Here is a 22,216-nt window from a genome sequence, read left to right on the forward strand (position 1 = left end):
GTGCTGTCAGTTTGTGAGCTGTTGTCGCTTGGGAAAAGATCAGTATGAGACTGCAGTATTCTTTGTATCAAATTGACGACACGCCCAACACACATGGATTCAGAGAAACTTCGAACCACTCCCACTCTACAGCCACAATTTTTTCTAGTGACTGGACAGGTTTGGCACAGGGTTGGGTTATTTTTGTCCAAAGTACTGCCATTGGTTTCAAATTTGGTTGTTAGTCTGTGTACTGTCTACCAGCAGTGAGCCAACTGCGTACCACAGTTAACTTGACAACACTTGTGAATTCGTAACACATTTTGTTGTTCCCATGGTAACAGCCTTCTCACATACTTTTCGCGTAATGTTACTCATCATGAAGTGCTGTAGTTCTGTATCCAAAATTACAAATTTTATGAACAATTTTCAGCGTATGATGTTTCTTCTGCCACCCTGTGGAAGAATATTTGAGAAGAATCCTATCAAAATGTTCAAAATATATGTATGTGGCTTAGATACTGACAATTAGTGTCTGTACTGAACTATAAAGAATAAAGATTGAAGACTTTCATTATTATATTTTGTGATTTTCTTTCGTGATTGGCCATTATTGAAATTGTCAGGGTAATTGTGTTTGTGGTGGAAAATGAAGATGAATTATAAAACTGTTATATTATTTGTGAGGTTCTGTTAAATAAGCGTTGCTCAAACATTACAGAACTGGGCTTAAATAAGTGTTGTTGACATTTCAGGATGAAGATTATGACATCGTATCCTTCAGCCAGAACAAGCGAAGTGGGTACACAGCTCCTGCTGCTCTCCTCAATGATGTGGCACAGGTAAGTTTGTTGTTTTGTTCCTTCTTCTTGCTATTTTACATCTTGGTCAAAATACTCAAGCTTATAGTTTTGCCTTGGCAAGGAAAGTTCTAATGCTTATGAAAATTTGTCAGCGACAACCTTCAGTCCCTCTTTCTTAATACTTCCATCTTGATTCACTTCATACGCACTGCACATTATGGCTTGTAGTTTTATTATACTCGAGTCAAAAACATACAAATTTACAGTTAATGTACAAGTCACTTTGAAGAACACAAAACATAACATGTGAGATCATATTACACAGGCCCATTATTTTGCAATGTCCAATGCACTCGGAGTGGCTTCTAGTAGATCATCCTCTGTACAAGATGTTGGGCACAGAGGGCACTGAAGCATGTGGCTCGAGGTTTGTTCTTATCCACATTCACATCTTGTATCACGTGTGCTGAACCGCCATTTCTTCAAGTGCCTTCCCGAAAATTATGATGAACTTAAGGGTTATGATGCAATTGGGCATTTCCTGGGCAACGGCGAAATAGCCGGCTAATCCTTTCATGATATAGATGTTGATTCCCATAGGGAATCTGAAATATTTGTCCTGAATGAGCAAATTTATAATACCAATATAAATGGTCCGTTATTGGACATTATAAATTTTCCAGCTAGCTCATTCTTGGTTGCCAGCGTTTCGCCCTCGTGTGCTAGGGTGGGCTCATCAGTTGGTACCTAGCACACCTACCAATACGCTGGCTAGTGCATACCGTGGAGGCCACTGCGTAGGCTAACTGGAGCCACCGGCAGTGCCAATGCACTAAGAGACTTTGTCTCATCACTAAAAATTGATGCCTGCTTGGCCATCAGATGATATAGATGTTGATTCCCATAGGGAATCTGAAATATTTGTCCTGAATGAGCAAATTTATAATACCAATATAAATGGTCCGTTATTGGACATTATAAATTTTCCAGCTAGCTCATTCTTGGTTGCCAGTGTTTCGCCCTCGTGTGCTAGGGTGGGCTCATCAGTTGGTACCTAGCACACCTACCAATACGCTGGCTAGTGCATACCGTGGAGGCCACTGCGTAGGCTAACTGGAGCCACCGGCAGTGCCAATGCACTAAGAGACTTTGTCTCATCACTAAAAATTGATGCCTGCTTGGCCATCAGATGATATAGATGTTGATTCCCATAGGGAATCTGAAATATTTGTCCTGAATGAGCAAATTTATAATACCAATATAAATGGTCCGTTATTGGACATTATAAATTTTCCAGCTAGCTCATTCTTGGTTGCCAGCGTTTCGCCCTCGTGTGCTAGGGTGGGCTCATCAGTTGGTACCTAGCACACCTATCCTTTCATAACGGAATCTTTATAGCTTTTAATGGAAGAATGTTGCAAATAACGACTGATGTATGAAAAGCTATTTCGAGGAAACCTTTGAGGTCGAGAAAGCAGCAGTGTTGAATGTACCGCGCAACTATAGAGTGTTTGACGAGAAGAGAGACTCTTTCTGCTCTTCTTTTCAAATGCTTGTCACGTGAAGAAACAGAAACCTATAGTTCCAAAATTTAGTAAATGTTAACATGACAAAGGTGTGGAATCTATCCTCGGTGATCACATCCACCCTTACATGATGTTTGTCTTTCGTTAGGAGGATGGGATCCCCCAGCATGATATCGTGCCTCACCACACAGCTATAAGTCTTCGCACGTGGCTGGAAGAGCACAGTTAAGATTTCAAAGTTCTTCCCTGCCTCCAAGCAGCTCTGATCTCAATCCAGTTGAACATCTGTGGGGCCACCTTGATTGTTGTTCACCATCTGTCTCCTACGTTATGCACCCTTCAACAGTTGTGTGGTACATTTCAGACACCATGGCTCTGGATACCCTTGGGATATATCACCATCTGACTTGAGTCGAGTCACTATCAGCAGGACTAGCTATTGTGTATCCTTTGTTGGGTTGCATTAATAAAGTCGTATAGTGGAATTAAGTGGCTGCAGAAGGTATGAAGCACTCTTCAACAGTCAGTCAGTGTAATATTATTATTGATAAGTTTTAGGGGCTTATGACATTGTACTCCTTCACATTTTATTTTCTTCTGGCTCAGTGATATTAGGGTAGACAGGTTATTTATTTCATGTACTGGACATGAATGACAGTAGAACGACAGTATCATCATAGCCTGGATGGTAAAAATGTACGTACCGGGTGAGTTGGCCATGTGGTTAGGGGCGCGCAGCTGTGAGCTTGCATCTGTGAGATAGTGGGTTCGAACCCAGCGAAAGAAAAAATGTACGAGACATAAATGATTAGAAATTGCAGTTAAAACTTCTGTCATGTATTACAAGATACTGACTTTTTTCACTTTACACTAGAAAAGCTTAAATGATATTACGTAAGTCTTGGGACTAGTTTCAGCCACTTAGTGGCCATCTTCAGACAAATAAATTTAACAGATTATGCGATAACTAAAACATATGTATAACCGTTGCCTACGAGATATACAAGGCCGGGAAGTGGACCGATAGAAATGCGGGTCGCAAGTAGTTTTACGAACGTCCGTTAGAGGTCTCGACATCGTGCTATGCTGCTCGCGCGAAATACATTCAATTAATAGTACATGTTGGTTTTTAAAGACGTAAAAATCTACAAATAATGAAGTTAGGACCACCTAAATGTGATTTCGAGTGATTGGATGTAAAGTAAAGCACATTTAAGTGGTATTTGGAATAATTTTAGGCGAAGTCAGTTGCAATAAATAATAAAATAATACATTAAAAATGACTTACCATGATCACTGCTTGTATCACTCACATTTTTAAGATCTTCCAACTTAAAGGCTTTGTCGTAAAGTTCTTTTCCAAGTCATGAGCATCTGTAATTGTATGAGCTTCATTGTCGAGTATTGGTTTTAAAAGTTTTGTAATGAGAGTTGCAGTCAGTGCTCTCTGATTACACTTGTCACATTTGAATGCCTCAATGAACTTTGGAACAACAAAAACGTCAAGTTTTTAAAATTAAATTCTTATTTCCCAGATAACGTAATGAGTGACGCGTAAAATTCAACATATTTTGCAGGGAGTAAACACATTTTTTTAGGGGTAGCGTAATGTTCCACGATCTTTCATTCTAATGAGGCACATCAATGGCCTGTCAGTAGTGGCCTAGGATATCTGTCCCAAGCATGATTCACAGTTGGAATTTTTCTTCCGCAACCCCGACAGGATAACCACATATGATGGCAAAGGAAGACAACTCCAGAGTGACAGGTTTTTCTGAAAAGGTATAGTGTTATTCTTAATATCAATAGTATCTAAGATAATATAAAACTAGCGGGCGAGTTGGCCGTGCGGTTAGGAACTCGCAGCTATAAGCTTGCATCCGGGAGATAGTGGGTTCGAATGTCGGCCGGCAGCCCTGAAGATGGTTTTCCGTGGTTTCCCCATTTTCACACCAGGCAAATGCTGGGGTTGTACCTTAATTAGGGCCACGGCAGCTTCCTTCCCACTCCTAGCCTTTCCCTATCCCATCGTCGCCATAAGACCTATCTGTGTCGGTGCAACGTAAAACCAATAGCAAAAAAAAAACTTTCAGATATTTCGGGCCTATTAAAAATAGTACATTTGAAAGAAAATACAATAATCGCCAGAATTGATTAGTTAGCTTACCTTCGAGCCTCTGGTCAAGTAGGCCTATTTCCAGAACTGTTGCTGATCATGATTACGATTATAGTGTACTCTGGACTTGATAGCCATTTCATCTATGATAAGGGATCCTAACGTTTCCTCCACGCATGTCATATACATGGCTTCGTAATGGAGGTTTTCTTTAATGAGGTGGTGGTGGTAATGATTATTGTTTTAAGAGGAAATACAACTAAGCAACCGTCCTCTATATAACACTAATCTGAGGGGGAAAAATGAACGGATCCGACAGTTCGAAAAATGAAGTAATCGGCCAAAGGAAGACAAGGGCCTCGTGAAAATGAAAGACTCCCTAGGCCTGGGGAACCTAATACCGTCGGAGTCAGAAAAAACAAGAGTTGACCAAGAGAAGTCGGATAGGATAGATGAAAGTGAGGAGCCTAGCACAAGTAAGTGGAAGCAATGCCAGGACTCAGCTAAGGGCCCCGTCGTCGCTAATATACGCTCCAAAGTTCAGAGCCCCTGAGACCCTTTTTAGTCGCCTCTTAGACAAGCTGGGGATACCGTGGGTGTTATTCTACCGCCCCCACCCACAGGGGAGATCTTTAATCAGGGATGTCATTCTCGGTTTTCCGTTCGAAAAGTCAATATAGGCCTAATTTTAAGTGTCTTTTGACACGGTAATCGGAGGCAGTGAAGTGATCTAATGAATCTGTAACCCATAATCTGAAGTCTCAATATGTAAAATGTAAATTACAGACTCTGGATGACGTCCCAGGCGACCAAAGTGAGCCTAATTTCCCCCCTCCCCCCCCCTGTCCGGATGTAGCAGTTATCCACTTCTCCTTTAAAACTGGATCGGCTGGAAATGATTGAAAACTCCAATTGTTCTCCTTTTTCTTTTTGACAAAATGGACGTACAGTAGGCATACGATATACCATATTTTATAGTGTACATGAAATTTACTTGGAGTTCATTTGAACACTAACAGTAAGTGAAATCTATAAGTAAACGTATGAAAAACACGTTTCTCCATATGTTAATACACTACAGCACACGCAAACTATAGCACGATGTCGAGACATCTGGCGGCGGTACTGCGAACCTGGTTGGGGACGGTTTTTATGCTCAGAACTAGCGCACACTTCCTGGCCTTGTATATCTCGTAGGCAACGGTATAACAGACACAGACAATGTTGCAGGAATAATTTTAACATTAAATTACATATAATAACAAAATTTATGGCTACGATCTTGTCATGCAAAGAAATAAATCTCTGATGGAGAACAAGCACCAGCTTGCTGGAGGAAGCAGGCAGGCTATGTAACAAAGGAGTGGGCAGGGAGCAAGCAGTGTGCTTGTTCTCAGTCAGTGCTTTTTCTCCATCTGACATTAGAGATTTAGTTCTTTGCTTGAGGTCCTAAGTGAACTTTAAGATATATCATTGCTGGTGGTGTTGCATTGCATGTCGAAGTTTATAGGGGTTTGTTCTTAATTGCCATTTTGTGATAAGAGAGAATTTTTTTTTTCCGCATTGCTATCACATGGCAATGAAAATCTGTGATTTTGTCGCTGAAATCACTTGGCATTCACTGCCAGAGAGATGTTCGCCTTTGCAGACACAATCCCTTTCGTGTCGTGAATCTACAAATCCAACCCCGACTCACTATCAGATCTGAACAGTTGATTCCTCCTTTAATCACTAGTTCCTGCGCTTTGAAATGTAGCATCTCGTGCAAGATACTAAAGTCATTTCGCAACTCTGTAATGTAATGAAGCAACTAGTCTTCCAGCAGAGGGAACTTAATAGTTTTTGGCCCTCTGAATGCCTTACGTGTTCGGTTGGTGGTTTCCAGCGCAGCTTTCTGTTTACGCCAGTAGCGAACATTAAGCTCAGTGACATTGAATTCTTGACCGGCAGCTTTGTTGCTATGTTCTTCAGCATATTTTATTACTTCAAGTTTAAACCCAGCCATATAACTCCCACATTACTCCATAACTTAAAGATCGACCTACACAAGAAAACTTAACTGAGAAACAACAATGAAATGTGAAGACAGAATACTGGTGCTTGTTGACAATACAACAGATGGACGATACCTAATACCGTGATCACTTGACTGCCTGGACAGGGAAACATTCCCAGTTCACATGGTCAGCTCTGCCAGATGGGTAGCGATAAGAATATTGACAAAGGTAGAAGAGTGAGAGGAATGGTTGAATATGACTGTGTAGTAATGCGACCTTGGGGTGGGGGTTTGCGAGTTAGGTATTTTTGTTACAACAGCTAGCCTCAACCGTTCTACAGGTAGAAAGAAATGGAGCTGCTTCTTGTACTGTCATGTATGAAGTACCGTAACAGCAATTGGTACACTCCTGATATTTAATGTAGGCACGTCCACGGAATACCCAAACTTTATTTCGTGTATGTACCGCATGTCTTTATGACAACGTCAGAAATTAATGCGAGTTATTGTGTGGGGAGTTTTTCCTCTCAATTTCAAATGTTAATAAATGGGGTGCGAGTTACATGCAAGCAAATACGGTAATAGAAAAAAGGACACAAGGATACACTTAAAAACACAAGAGGTGGAGATTGTCCTTGTCCTTTTGTACTTTCTTGTTTATCCTCGTGCCCTTTTTCAATGATGAACCCAACTTGGCACATGGGCGAAATGCTGGCAGCCAATAATGAGATAGCTGGAAAATTTATAATACCCAATATTGAAATTATGGATGTATTCATTCAAGACAAATATTTCAAGTTTCCTATAGGAATCGAAATATACAGTGTATCATCCAGTGGCGTAGCAGGCATAATTTTTTGTCTTCCATTTCTAAATTAAGGGTGAGAAAATTATGTGGGTAAATATGGTGGTTTTTCTCAAATATTTATATGTAGTAAAAATTGTTGTTTAATTCCAGTTTTTATTACCTATTGTTGGTAATCTTGTATTGTTATCTTCAGAGTGAAAAGGACTATGATCCATTTGCGGAGCGACGGCGACCAACAATTGCAGAGAAAGAAGATGAATACCGTCAGAAGAAAAGGCGGATGATCATCTCTCCGGAACGAGTGGACCCTTTCGCTGAAGGTTTGTTGCGGGTTTGCTTTGCTCATATATTTGGGTTGTGTGTTTAGAATAAAATAGTAGAGTATATCCCCTTGCTGCTGGTGTCAGAAGTGTCTATTCATGGAATGTAAGGCTTATTTGTTTTGTTTTCAATACAACTTAAGCAAAAAGTATTCTGTAAAGTTACAGGACAAATTTACTGGAAATTGGGGATGTTTGAACTTGTGAATTAGGAATTCAGTAGAAGCTTTTATTTTGTATGTCTTCATTCCAGATTTTGAGGGTTTTTCTATCACTGGAACTCTCATTCCAGTGTTCTAATGGGTTAAATTCTCTTTATATAAACAGTATGATTAGTTTTTTTTTTTTTGCTTCAAGGAAGATTTATCATGTTGTGTAGTCTCAGACCTATAAATAGATTTAATGTGGAGAAAGTTTTACCATCTCCTTAATTTGATCTGTCCTGGGTATATGAATCCTAGGAATCTGAAAATAACTTTTTAAAATGGCACACTTCATTACACAATGCAACTTCTTTTCCATCTTTTTAACCATACTGCCTTGAACACATGCTATGCTAGGATTAGGAACCTCTGGTTAAGTGGTTTGATAAGAGACAACTGCTACTTTCAATAGGTATCGTAAATTAGACTTTTTCTGTTTTCTCCATTTGCTATAGAGTAATGTATGGTTAGCATATCCCGACCTTGACTTAAAAATTCATACCAATTACTCTGATCTGGGGTGGTGTAATTTTTTCACACATTTTTCTCTCTGCAACCTTTATAAAAATTTGTGAACATGTTTTATCGTTTTATTGGATTTATTTTCTACATTAATTTGTTGCGGACCGAGCAAGTTGGCCATGTGAGTAGAGTCGCATAGCTGTGAGTTTGCATTCAGGAGATGGTGAGTTCCAATCCCACTGTTGGCAGCCCTGAAGATGGTTTTCTGTTGTTTCCCATTTTCACATCAGTAAATGCTGAAGCTTACCTCAATTAAGGCCTCAACCTCAACCTTCCCATCCTCCCATCGCAAGAATCCTGTGATTTGTTAGTGCAATGTTAAACCACTACAAAAAAATAATTGTAGGGCCCTTATTTTTTGGTGAAATCAAGTAGTTTATTTCATTGTTAATACTGACACTGTTTCGGTGGGTATTTCATGAAGTAAATTGCCATACTGATCGATGTTTCTTGTGAAATCTTCCTAATAGTGTGGGGTAAATCTACCTAATTGTGTGATAAGGGATTTTAAAGAGAACTTATTTAATGTATTCTAGTTATTAAATCTTAGAATGGCTAGGCTGAGTGGCTCGGGCACTGGCCTTCTGACCCCAACTTGGCAGGTTCGATCCTGGCTCAGTCCGCTGGTATTTGGAAGGTGCTCAAATACATCAGCCTCGTGTCGGTAGACGTAAAATAACTCCTGTGGGACAAAATTCTGGCACCTTAGCGTCTCCAAAACTGAAAAAGTGGTTAGTGGGATATAAAAGCCAATAATATTATTCAGTCTTAGAATTCTTTCAGGAGATAGTTCGAATCCCACCATCGGCAGCCCTGAAGATAGTTTACCATGGTTTCACATTTTCACACCAGGTAAATGCTGGGGCTGTATTTTAAGTAAGGCCACAGCCACTATGTTCCCATCCTTCCATCACTGAAAACCTTTGACTTATTAGTGCGACTTTAAACAGGTGGCAAAAAATTTCTTGGTACAACCAAAATTACAAAATTTTATAAAAACACTATTTTCTTTGGATGATTTCCTGGGAATATGTCCCATCTACTACCTATTCTCTCACGTAATTAACACACTTTTTTTGGCAAAGAATACAGCCAAAAACTTTGAATGAGTAAAATATTCAAGGAATTCAAGTATATAAAAAAATTATTTAGGATTCATTTACATTTGAAAGGTACAACACACATAATTTACACACAATTGGTTCAGCTCGTCTTCGGTTATCGTCATTTGGCATAATATTCCAACGGGTTTTTTTTCTTCTGAAAAGTGAAATAGGGTAGGTCTACATCGGGTAAGTTGGACACGTGGGTTTGAAGTATCGGCTCTGGAAAATATTCTTTCCGTTACGAGCTGGCAATACGACCTGAAGTGAAAAAAACATGAACTCATAAAAGTACAATTCATGTACAAAGTAAGTGCATAACAATGACATACCGGCAAGGAAGGAAAACTTTCCAACTTTCCGAGACGGGTCGGGCATCGAAGGAGGGACCGTGATCGATTTCCCCAAACCATTCATATCCAATCTTGAACGAGTGAGTGGATACGAACTTGGATCCATCGTGGAAATTTTACCTGGGCATTGTTTTTCGTTTTAGTGCAACGTAAGGTGCAAACTTTCCTCCATCACCTGTTACAGCAAGCATTGCAGTACATTGTTTTCACTTCCGGTAGTGCGTACGATAACACTCAATGACCCCTTCTTCTCGATTGTTCAGCTTTGTGGCATGTGGAAACCGACTGGGGTTTGACCTGCGGTTCCTATTTGGGAGATCAGATATTCCTTCACTTAACGCTTCTCAATGACAAAACGCTGAAAATCAATTACTTTTTGGTTGAAATCATTCAGCATTTTTTGGCATAAAGTTGTTCTTCATCGAAGAAAGTCCATTTCTCTAAAAGTAATCATCCCGCCTCAGCTAATGTTCAAATCCGAGACACTGATTCCATGTGCAGTGGCTGTTTCTCGTCCTTTAAAGTACAACATTTCATGAGAAAGGGCACATGCAACGTTGCGTAACAAAATCATACATTTAAGCAGATCCTCCTCTACTTTCGGAAACTTGCCGCCGTTAGTCTGCAAAATGCTTTGCGAGCCTTGTTGGTGGCTTGAAGTGCACTTTCCTGTTACTGTGGTAGCGCACGTTGCATTTGGACACTGAATACTTGCGGCCCGCTGCCCTATGGCTGCATGTTTCGGCATAAATGATCCCCGCGGGTTTATATGACGCAGTATTACTTGAATTCGTGCTCACTATGGACTAACAAACAATTTTGACTTCACAGAATACTCATGCGCCGTTCCCGAAACACTCGTAAATACATTTGTACCAAACTGGAATAGCGCGTCACTAGTCACTTCTGCGGTGATTAATCATTGAACTAGTGCAGTGGTATTTCCTACCAGCTGATAACAGCACTTTGCCAAGTATTTGGAATGCCCGGTTTTGCAATAATAAGTCTGCTACCTGAGTAGTTGAGAAGTGGGTGCATCAAGTACGTGAACATTTCTGTTTCTCACTTTGGATCCCAAAATATTGGGATGCGTACATTATGCAAGGGCTTTAATTATGCGAGAAAACACAGTATATACATTTCAGAATAACTTGTCCCAATGTTCAAGAGGGTTGTTGCGTGTCAGCTGGAAGGGATTCCATTACTACACATTCTGTTTACTGCCGAGTACACACAATGATGCTACGAAGTTGGTTGCGTGTGTGCATTTTTTTTTTGCACATTATAGTAGAGCTAATTCGGATAAGTTTTTGGCATTGATGAGATAGGAAAAGACTAGGACTGGGAAAGAAGTGGCCATAGCATCCCCAGTATTCACCTGGTGTGAAAATAGGCAAACTACAGAAAACCATGTTTAGAGCTGCTGATGGTGGAGTTCGAACCCAGTACCTTCACAGTGTAAACCTACATCTACTGTGCTTGTACTACACAGCAAACACACTCGGTTACAAAGTACTGTAGTTTCTTCTTCTCTTTGCCACTGCTATTTAGATAACACGAAGTGTAATGACAACACTATAATAAAAGCTACACTTCCTTGTACAGTAAAATGCCATTATAGTGAAATTGTTCAGAAATTGAAATTATTTTTAGGTCCCTTCTCTTTTTCCTATTTAATGTGTGTTAAAACATTTCATTTTTACAAATTTTGGCTATATTTGACTTTATTTTTTTTTTTCAAAATATAATTGAAATTCATACTTGTAGATTATTTTTCTTATTACATTTTATTTTATTATTGGGACAAAATAGTATTAATTTTCTATACATCCCCACAATTGGTCGAGCAGGATATCAGTTTGAAAATCACCAATAAGCTGTGTGCATCTTCCAATGCAAGAAGTCATGCTTTTTGGCTGGGTAGGAGCACAAAGTTTTCAGTCAACCAATGACTGTTACGATTTCGTATTTCCTTTATTCTCATTACACATTCATTGTGTCTTTCGTTCGTAAAGCAACATGTTAATTCATGTATCTGCAATGAACACAGAAGAAAATTACAGAATACTTGACTACAAGAAAGTCAGTACTCTTAAAATCTACTTAAAAGTTGTATGTATTAATTTCAGATAATTTTTCGAGTAATAGATTCACAACTTAATCTCGTAATATTTTGAGAAATTGATTCCACCATTGAAGAATTCAATCTGATGAGATGACTTTAAATGTAACAGCTAACCTACAACGTTTTTCAACATACTTTTTGGTAGGTAAAAGGTAATTTTTGGTTTAAAAAAAGGGTTTGATAAATGAAAAATGTAAGAATAATATTCAGTTGTCTAATATGCGTAATTGATATGATGGTACCAATTCTTATTGAACTTTCAATATAACATGGATACCTATATAATGTAATTCAGGTAAGGTATCTGTTCTTCCTCATTATGGGATGCAATTTCTAGGCAAATTTAATTCATTTTCTAATTAACCTAATTTCAGTATTATGAAAAAATTATGATACCCGCATGAGTTTGTTATACTGGTATTTCACTGTTACCATGTATGACATATTGTGTATTATGTAAAACAGATGACAAGCTGACTAATGTTTCGCATGTGCATCAACAAATTTAATTTGTTGGGACAGATAAAGAGTAGCATGGAAAACTCTTCTGTTTCCAGTTTTTAACCATTATTGAAACTTAAACAATGTCTTACAGAACATAGTGTATGCAGTAAAACATAGTGCGTCACTCAGACCTTGTTTAGGTAGACTCTGTCTAAGGCTTAAAACTAGTAATCATGCACGCAATCATCCCTCATGGAGAGCATTTTCAGTAATATTTTGCATTTTTCATAACAGACAGAGTATATTTTGTGCCAAGACCAACAAGTCTGGGCAAGGTGAGCACTTGTAGGAACATAATATGCCCTCAGTAGAGGCTGAAATTCTCTTAGGAGTAGCTCCAGAAGAGCGACTACCAAAGGCACCTGTTCTCCATGTTAGGAGCGGCTCATTTCCTATAGGCAGTAGCTGTAAACTGCACGGCTTCAAACAAATTCCCAGAACAAGTGGCGATTGAAGATCCAGTGAGCAGATAGTTTATCTCTGGATCAATGTTTAGGAGAAGATGCTATCTTCTTTTTTTTATTCTTTACTGCTGTGAGGTGCTGAGTCCTTCAACCATTTTCCATAGAACTTTCAATCTTGACCCATCCTCTTCACATCCTGGAATGTTTTGCCCCTAAGGCCTGCTCTGTCACATACTGTTTATTTCACTCTCATTGCCGGTGAGGAAAGTGACATTCTATGTTCCAAAAATCGTTTTTCTTTCCTTGCACTGCTATTTGCATGTAATCCATCTGGTTTACTTCCTTCTATTGTGCTAGATAAGTTACTTCACTCATCGTGGGTTTTTCAGCCTTACGCGAGCTATTTGGTGGGAGGGCTGCTCCCTTATGTCCTCCAAACTGCCAGATTTCTTATCAGGTTTACTCCTGCAAGCCGTAGGCTGTCACTTCCCCCGAACCTAATGCTTCATTTTTTCTGCTGGTACTCGGATGACTTATTGCAGTTTTTTTCTTACTGGGTGATGGGTGCGCCACGTCCCTATGCTGAGGAGGATGACATGTCTTACATTTTTTTCACAGGTAGTAGGACTGATGTTATTTGTAAAAGGAAACAACATAAAATATATAAATATGCAGATAGTGGTTGACATTAGTGTAACTTTCGCATGGCATGTATGAATCAAATCAATGCTTGAATGAAGCAAATTCCTGTTAAGTTGTCTGTTAACAAACCTCTCAAATTCTAGAATTGACAGAACATTGGTAGTGTGATTGCAGTTCTTGCTAGTAGTACCTATCATATTTATTTTTAAAAGTTGAGACTGGATCATTGTTAGTAATTTCCAGTAAATTAAGTCTTAATTTATTGAATGGCTCAGCCTAAGGTAAGCATTATTAAAAAAAACATTCCATGATATTTTTATATATGTATTTTTTTCCACATTGTGTACGTGACTGACTGATACCACAATGTATGGTTAAGTTGGAAGAATTTAATCTCGCTTATGGCTCGACTATTTTAAGTTTGTTTTAGTCGTCATATCTTGTTAATTCTTGTGCTCAGTATGTATTACAGTTTTGATTTTACAGTATTACTTTTGAAAGGAACTATTAGATTTTTGGAGTATTTTAATTTGACCACTGATTCTTAAAATTACCAAAGAAAATAATTACTTCAGTCCTATGTTGAGTGATTTTCATGCCCTTGACCTTCTGGTGCCTGAACCTTGCAGAGAAGATTGGCAACTATCATAGAGTAATTGTTCTGTTTTGTGCTTCCCATGTTAGTGTTGCTGTATTGTAGATTTTAGACCATTGTCAGAGTTTGTGCACCCTTGATCTTCTTCTTTATGCATGTCCACTCATAATAATCTTCTCAACTTACATGTATTTTCATTAATTTCAAATTCTGGATACAGAGAACGTTGATACAGTAAATCCTCGTTAAGACGTTTCTGCAGGGGACAAGGAAAAAGAATGTGTTAAGCGAGAATACACGAATAAAAACCATCCAACATGGATATGGAAACATTAGATAGATTTTTCCGACATGACAGCATTTTATATTGTGTATCCGTAGGCAAAGCGAAAACTATATTTAACATTTCTAAAGATGAGAGGAGAATATTAAAAGGTGTGAAAAACACGAGAGAACAAATATGAAAATGTTTTCCGTTAGGGATTGTAAAATAACAAATAACAGTGCACTGAAAGGTGTGAAGAAAAAAAATTTGCACGGGGGCTTTTGAAAATATCAAGTATTGTTGCAGATCACACACTTTCTATAACAAATGGTGGTAGAAGCTTTTTATTTCAGACTAGTGAGTTGCTAAACATTATTTTATGATCTCACTCTTAGACAATGAATTAGAGGTTACACTCGACCATGTGCGGCTGCTACTTTGGCCGCCATTTTGAACGACAAAACTTCAATTTGACTAATTTGAATGATTGAGTTTGAGTTTTGACATTTGTGCTACCTCTGCACTCTTAAAGATGCATGTGCCAGTCCACTTTCTGATAGATTTTAATTTTGTCTTCTTTAGTAAGGAATTTCACGACTTCTGCCGAATCCATAACTAGGCTATCAGGCAAAAAATATTCGCTACCCTTCACTGTACCACTCAACATAAAATAAATTTCTAATTTCTGAATGGAATATGAAATACAAGCACAAACAGGCTGACTGTGTTTTTCAGCAATCTCGCTGCTAACTGGCAAGTGAAACTGAACAATCCTGAGGCTAACGACTTGCTCCTCGAAGGTGTAGCTTACCCTGAAAAGTTCAGGAAATCAGGACCTTTCCCCATAATCATGCAACTGTGGCGAGGGTTCTTTCTTACCCCAGTTGGAAATCAAGTTCCTTTCATGAGGAATGACAAATCCTAGCTGTATCAGTAATAGCGAAAATTCTTGACACGATAAGTGTATCTTTATACATTTAATACAGTAAAAATTGGGACTTCGAACTTATGGTGTACTAAGCGGGAAAATGTGTTAATGAGGAATGCACTAACGAGGTTTCACTGTGTATGAATTGCATTGTCTGCTCTTTGCTAATGTCAGTCTATTATTGTCTGGTGGAAAGTCTCTACATTGGAGACTTACTTTACGTTTTTGTTTCTTGTTCCTATCAAAGAGGGGCTCAAAGCCCAGAAATGAGCCGCATTTCAAACATTATTTTGTGATGAACTAGAGGTCTTCTTTTGAATCTATGTATGAACATTTACAGCATACTAGATGTATGTTTCATGCCTTCCTCTTTATTCTACCTGGAATTATCCTCACTGGGGATACGTTAACATACCCATCATTCTCTCAATTCACCAAGTTTTTTTAACTCGAGATTTCCACTTCTGGAATGGTGTGTGGCTCTGAGGTTCACTCGCTTACACCAAAAATGTGTACCAGATTTAACCCTCTATTGCATGAATTATTTTTCGTATGCGTTTGATGACAAAAATTTCAAGCTTTAAAGTTCAAGTTGAGTTCAGTGTCTTAGATCTACCAACAATTCTTAACTGGAGCTAATACATTAACACTCATATGTGGTGTGGTTTGCCATAATGGAATATATATACGATTTTTTGCGATTATTATGCTAAGCTTTTAACACATTGATGACAGGCCCAAACGGAGGCTGCTACCCCTTGTAGACTGGATAGTTCAAGCCTCCAAGAAAGAAATTACACTGCTGCACTCAAACTACTGTAACTCAAAAAGTATTGAAGATATCGACCTCTAACTTGGAATATGTACTCAGTAGGTTACTTAGTAGTTTTTACAATGTGATACCTTTCAAAGCAGTGCTGTTTATGGCTCCATTTAATAGTCTTTCCATACAGTGTAGTATGAATGCTCTGTTTGTGCCATTCGTGTACTTATTGTTTTCAAGTATGCAAGTATTTCTCTTAATGGCTACTCCCCATTTAGTGTTAGCCATTGATTATCAGAAATATCTAATTCACTGTCACTCGGTATCTATTATAACCAATCTCTATATAATTAATCACAACTATCGGTAGCCGGTGGCAACTATCTATACATCCAACATTATTTTGTTAAATACATGAAGGTTTAAGGAAAGAAAGATACAGCGATAATTTATATTCCATGACTACAGCATTTGGAACTCCTAATTTTGCCTGCACTTTCATCATTAATCAAGGAAATACGAGGTGCATAAAAGCGAGAATTCTCGTAGCCCATCACCTACTGTCTGCTGTCACCTATTGTCAGCTGAGAAACTATGAAAATTCTCAGGGCTCGTCACCCATGTGGCACATCAGACAATGAATCTGCATATAAATGTTGAAATACTTTGTCATCAGATAGGGCACGTTGCATGGGTGCGCCATCTTGTACAATGATTCTCGGCGCTCAAGAACACCCGTGTATATACAAAGTTTCCATGGCTACAGAGACCATACAGTTAATAAAATACATTGTCACTAAAATCTACGGTCCCTGTGCTCCATGACATAATTGAAAGTAGTCAAAACTATAGCCAACAGATAGCATAACAAGCTACAAACTATGCCCTTGTGTAACAACGGAGATCTCCAGGGCCCTTCAACAACTGCTGGATGCAGTACTATATAGATCTCCGGGGCCGGTCGTCAGTGTGTTAACATTCAAAGACCGGACCGGGCATAGAGCTAACCATTCTATCCCATTAAGCAACGAGATCATACAGTAACCTCAAAAGGAAATGATCTCAGTCCACCTTATTCTCATGCCAGTCAGATTCTTAATAACTTATTATTAACATTTACAAATCTCACCTTTTTTGCTACAGGTTTCGTCCTTGTTTATAGGACTTCTTCAGCCATTGCGCGTCACGTAACTCTCTGGAAGTGTAAATCTCGTTTTAAAATTTTTCATCTTCATGACAGGAAAAGAAACTCATGTCATTCATTAGAGTGAAGCTTCCACGATACGAGTTACTTAGTTCTTCTTCTGGGAAGAGCCATGTTGTTGTTTTCTGTACATTCTGTACAGTTTGCAGACGTTTCAAATACATTACAGTAACTTGAGAAAAATATATAGTTTTAACCACCTAACCAATACATGGTTACTTATGAAAAAATAGTAAGAGAAACACTAAATGGATTGCAGGACTCAAGGAAGATATGAGGAATCGTTTTATATTATACTGTTGTCTATAGATTAGGTGGTTAAAACTATAAATCATTCTCAAGTTATATGTAGTTAATATGGACCAATATGAATATGATTACTTGTGATACATTACAGTATTCTAACTGCTAATCGATTAACGCCTGTGAGACTGATTACCTCGGATTGAGTAGGGGTATTTCAGTCGCCTTAACAAAGAACACTGTAACATACTCGAAATATCGGCAAACTGTGTGGAATGTACACTGTTCAACCCGGAAGAAGAACTAAATAATTTGTGTCCATCCGCCTTTACAGCATTGCCTAAGCATTCCCTACTCTTCTTTTTTAAATATCATAATTACAAATTAATCATTTATCTAAGTTAACACGAAATTGTTAAATACATGCTGAGCTTTTTAAAAGTATGCCCTGTGGTATACAGACAGAAACTGGACCGGTGAATGTTTTGAACTGGACGGATTTTGAATTGGGCGAAACAATAATTTTGATCATGTGCAGACAAAACTTAATTCTTTTTTTTTTTTTAATGTATGAAATGTCTTTGGTATGTGTAGTTGGACAGTAATATTGCTGGGGAAATATTTTCCAGTTGAGCATTTTTACCTTCCATTGTGGTGAAGTTCGTCACAAACTGCTTCTGATGCCAGCAGTGTTTAAATTTGTTAGCAGTGTATGGAAGTGCTGGCTGATTCTGTGGGTGAATGTGGTATCAAGGGAATTCAGATGGTAGGCACTGCTGAGTGGATGGGACGATTGCTTAGGCTACTGAGTTTAGACCAGGTGTGCACAGCTGTCTGTCAAGCCAACCAATACCTGTAAAAATTCATAGAACTGTAGCCTAAGAGCAGATTTTTCCTCTGAGACTGTATGCTCTTCATCCAGAGTGGAAGAGTGATTTCCTTTTTAAATAATGCAAAAGTTTGTGCTGAAATATATTTTTTCATCTGGTTTTCTTGTCTTGAAGGTTTGACAGTGTAATTAGTTGAGAGATTGTTCATTGAGTTTCAATATGTTTCAGATTCATTATTCTTTCCAGTAGTTGTTACAGTATAAATTGTACTGCAGAGATTATAAGCAGGGGCTGATGATCTAGATGTTAGGTCCCTTTATACAACAAGCATCGCCATCATCAGATAATAATTTGACCTAGAGGCATTAGATTGTTCATGCATTGACTCCCAGTTTGTTCTTCACTTCCTTGTTCTTAATAGCCTGGCTTTTTAGGACTATTTTAATTCCTTTTGTACACTATTTTTGTGTACATATTAAAAACTCTTACCATATTCTGATAGATTGAAGATTAAGGAAGATTTTAATGGTAAGAATTATGCATCAACTCCAATATTTATATTTTCTAAATTTATTTGAAAAATGCAGAGTTATCATCAGAAAAATCTACGTAAGAAGTGTAATTGAAATTATTGATTATTCCTGGTACAGCTTCCCTAATTTCATTTTCAGACCAAGCAACGCATGTTGTTCAAGATTTATTTGTGAATAAATGCAGGTGAATGAATACATGAGAACGCATGGAAAAATAGTTAACTTGACTCTATGAAGATAATGCCAGGAGATTTTGCTGCACAATCCTGCAGCTCTTGTATTTCCTAATACTTCTCCACCTAGTTGACAAATGGTGGCACAATCAATAGAATCTAAGAGAAAAGACCTTTGAACATACCCCTGGCTACCCAAACGCGAGTACTGGTCATTTACATAAACTTACTACATAGGAAACATTTGTCGCTGACCTGTACTCGGACTTGGAATGCACAAGTATTTTATGCAGCACAAGTACAGGTAATGAAATGGTGTGTGGCTTTTTGTGCCGGGAGTGTCAGAGGACAAGTTCGGCTCACCAGATGCAGGTCTTTTTATTTGACTCCCGTAGGCGACCTGCGCATCGTGATGATGAAATGATGCCCCCGTGCCAGCGAAATTAACCATTTAAGGTTAAAATTCCAGACCCTGCCAGGAACTGAACCTGGGACCCCTGTGACCATTTAACCACGGAGCCGGTCACAAGTACAGGTCAAGTGTTGGCTTTAAAATGTTTATTGAAATTGATAGTATTGAGGTTTCTCAGTCTTTAAAAAAAGAAAAATGTTCCACCTCAGTGTGGCAGTGGGCTGTTTAGTTAAAATGAAAGCCTCTCTCCCCGAAAAAAGTCAAATTTCATATGGATGGTCGTTATTTTTCAAGTTGGATAATACTGCTATAGGAACGAGCTGAATTTTCTCGAAAACCATTCGAGTTACGAAGTAAATGCATATAACGTAGAATATTTGAATTAAAGCCCATGTGGTGCACTTCATTTGTCAATACAGCTATCCGTTTACTCACTATTCTAGTTATTTCACTGTGACCCATTAAGCTGCTTAACATTATTGCAGACATACCAATGAGTATTTTGCTAGTAAATGTTTTCCCTTTCTCATAGCTCATTAGTTTGCTTGTCTGGCATAAATGAATAACCTCCATTAACATTAAATGTAGGTTCACCAGGCAAGTTGGCCGTGCGGTTAGGAGCGCACATCTCTGAGCTTGCACCCGGGTGATAGTAGGTTTGAATCCCACTGTCGGCAGCCCTGAAGATGGTTTTTCATGGTTTACCATTTTCACACTAGGCAAATGCTGGGGCTCTGCATTAATTAAGGCCACGGCTGTTTCCTTTCAACTCTTTGGCCTTTCGTATCCCATTGTTGCCATAAGTGAGACCTGTCTGTGTCGGTGCAACGTAAAGACACCTAGCAAAAAGTAAAAAAATTAGGTTCACTTTACATATGGAGGAAGGTTATGTCATTGTTTTCAATTTTATCTTCAATGTTAGACAAGGCTGTATTCAAGAATAATTTATAACTTGCATACTTCTAAAGACAGACATTAGATTTGAAATGTTAGTACCATTTGTATAGGGGGAGCAGTAAAAAGAGGAGGCAAAGACAAATTCCGCATCAATATTCATAGATTGCAATAACATAAAGTTTTCTCAGTGGCCACCAAGCATTCTTTCTCTTGCCAACACCAATGAAGGCTCAGCTGAAAATGCTGGATTTGTATGATACTGGTATTTCCTTTCTTTTATGTGCATTCTGCATAATTTAACTCTTTCTTAATTTTCTTACCTGAGCATTCAAAATGTAAGTCGATATTTAAGTGAAATTGCATTATAATGGTTTAGGAACATGTCACCACACTTGGCTTAGATGATTTTAAGATCAAGGATTTTCCACATCGAAACTTTGTTCAAAAATACATCCACCTATTCAGTATTGTGTTCAGCTATTCAGTTATAAAAAAATAGCAATTTAATATTAAATTAAATTTTAAGATATTTCGGACTTCACCCAAAGCTAATCAACTTACTCTAATACAATTTTTAAAATTAAATTCAAAGGAGAACTTTCTAACAACTGGTTTAAGACACGGTGATGGATTGTCACCTTTTCTTTCTAACTGTGCACTGTAGTGCGTTATGAGGGAATGGTACAAGAACAACTCGAAAAATATAAAAATTGGAACCCAGAAGGACAACATACATTTGAACTGTCTAGGATTGCTGATGATCTAGCTCTTCTGGCCATTGATGTTCAGGAAACAAGACAACAAATAAAATCTTTACAGGAAATAGCCTAAAATATTGGTTTGAAAATTTAATTTGAAAGAAAAAAAAACAGTAATTATGCTAACTCAACTTCCGCTTCCAAACAAAATTAAGCAGGGAGACCAAGAAATAAAAATTGTTGAAAAATATAAATATTTAGGTGAAATAATCACAACCTGAATGAGGAAGCAGCATGGCAAAATAGAATAAATAAACTAGTTACAGCACAGCTTGTTACCAAGAATACATATAATAAAAAGTGTCTCTCAGTAGCAGCCAAATTGAAACACTACAAAACAGTCACCCAGCCACAAATTACATATGCATGTGAAACATTATTTAAAACAAAAAACACAGTTGCAATAGATAGAGGTACTCAAGTTTGAAAGGAGAATAGTGAGAACCTGTTTAAATAAAAATTATCAAGTAAACGGAGTCTGGAGACTAGTTTCCAATGAGACAGTGTATAAAGAAATAGAACCTGTGACTATCGCAATGAAAAAGAAACGAATGTCATTTTTAGGGCATCTAATATGATCACCAGAAACAGAATGAATAGAAGAATTATGTAAGAGTAAGGATAATATTAGCTGGATCACAGAACTTAAAAGAAGACATGAGAGAGTTGCATATTACAATAGAAGATTTAAAATACAAAACTAATACACTCAACATGTTGAAATATAAACACACTAGACTACAGGCAAAAGTTAACAAGCAGAGAATAGGAAGCGTGAATCCAGAAGCAGAAAGATGATTATGTGCAGAAAGTATGAAACAGTATTGGGTTGACAAAAAGAAGAAAAACCTCCACAAACCTGACTAGGTAGTCCTATTTTGGCTAAAAATTTAAAATTAATATTAAATTAGTACATGTTTTCATTCCTTGTTTTGATTAACTTCAGTTAACATATCAAGAATACAAGTTAAAATTAACAGAGTATAAAGGCATTTAAAATAAATACAGTCGAAATCGGTTCTACAACCCCGAAGGGACTGCCAAGCAAGGTCATTATAGGCCATAGTGACACAAACCGTTTTTTCTTTCTTCTTGTTGTTGCTGAAACGTCACACCTGTAAGTTTTAGGCTGCACACTTGCATGGTTAATTTAACAGAAAACATAAGTGAAATAAGAACTGTATTTGTGGAATAGAGTAGTGAGAAATTTC

General features: G+C 37.9%; 1 protein-coding gene across 2 annotated transcripts in view; it reads left to right on the forward strand.

The window, feature by feature from the left end:
• Sf3b1 (splicing factor 3b subunit 1) overlaps positions 1-22,216 on the forward strand; it is a 127,614-nt gene that overhangs the window by 27,577 nt on the left and 77,821 nt on the right. Inside the window, exons 4-5 of one of the 2 annotated variants that reach the window (XM_067158901.2) lie at positions 735-821; positions 7,422-7,548. In XM_067158901.2, coding sequence (XP_067015002.1) covers positions 735-821; positions 7,422-7,548 — 214 coding nt within the window. Of the gene's footprint in view, positions 1-734; positions 822-7,421; positions 7,549-22,216 lie in introns of those variants that run through there. The other variant, XM_067158904.2, reaches the window with a different exon arrangement.

Source organism: Anabrus simplex, chromosome X (assembly GCF_040414725.1).
Source record: "Anabrus simplex isolate iqAnaSimp1 chromosome X, ASM4041472v1, whole genome shotgun sequence".
Taxonomy (NCBI): domain Eukaryota; kingdom Metazoa; phylum Arthropoda; class Insecta; order Orthoptera; family Tettigoniidae; genus Anabrus; species Anabrus simplex.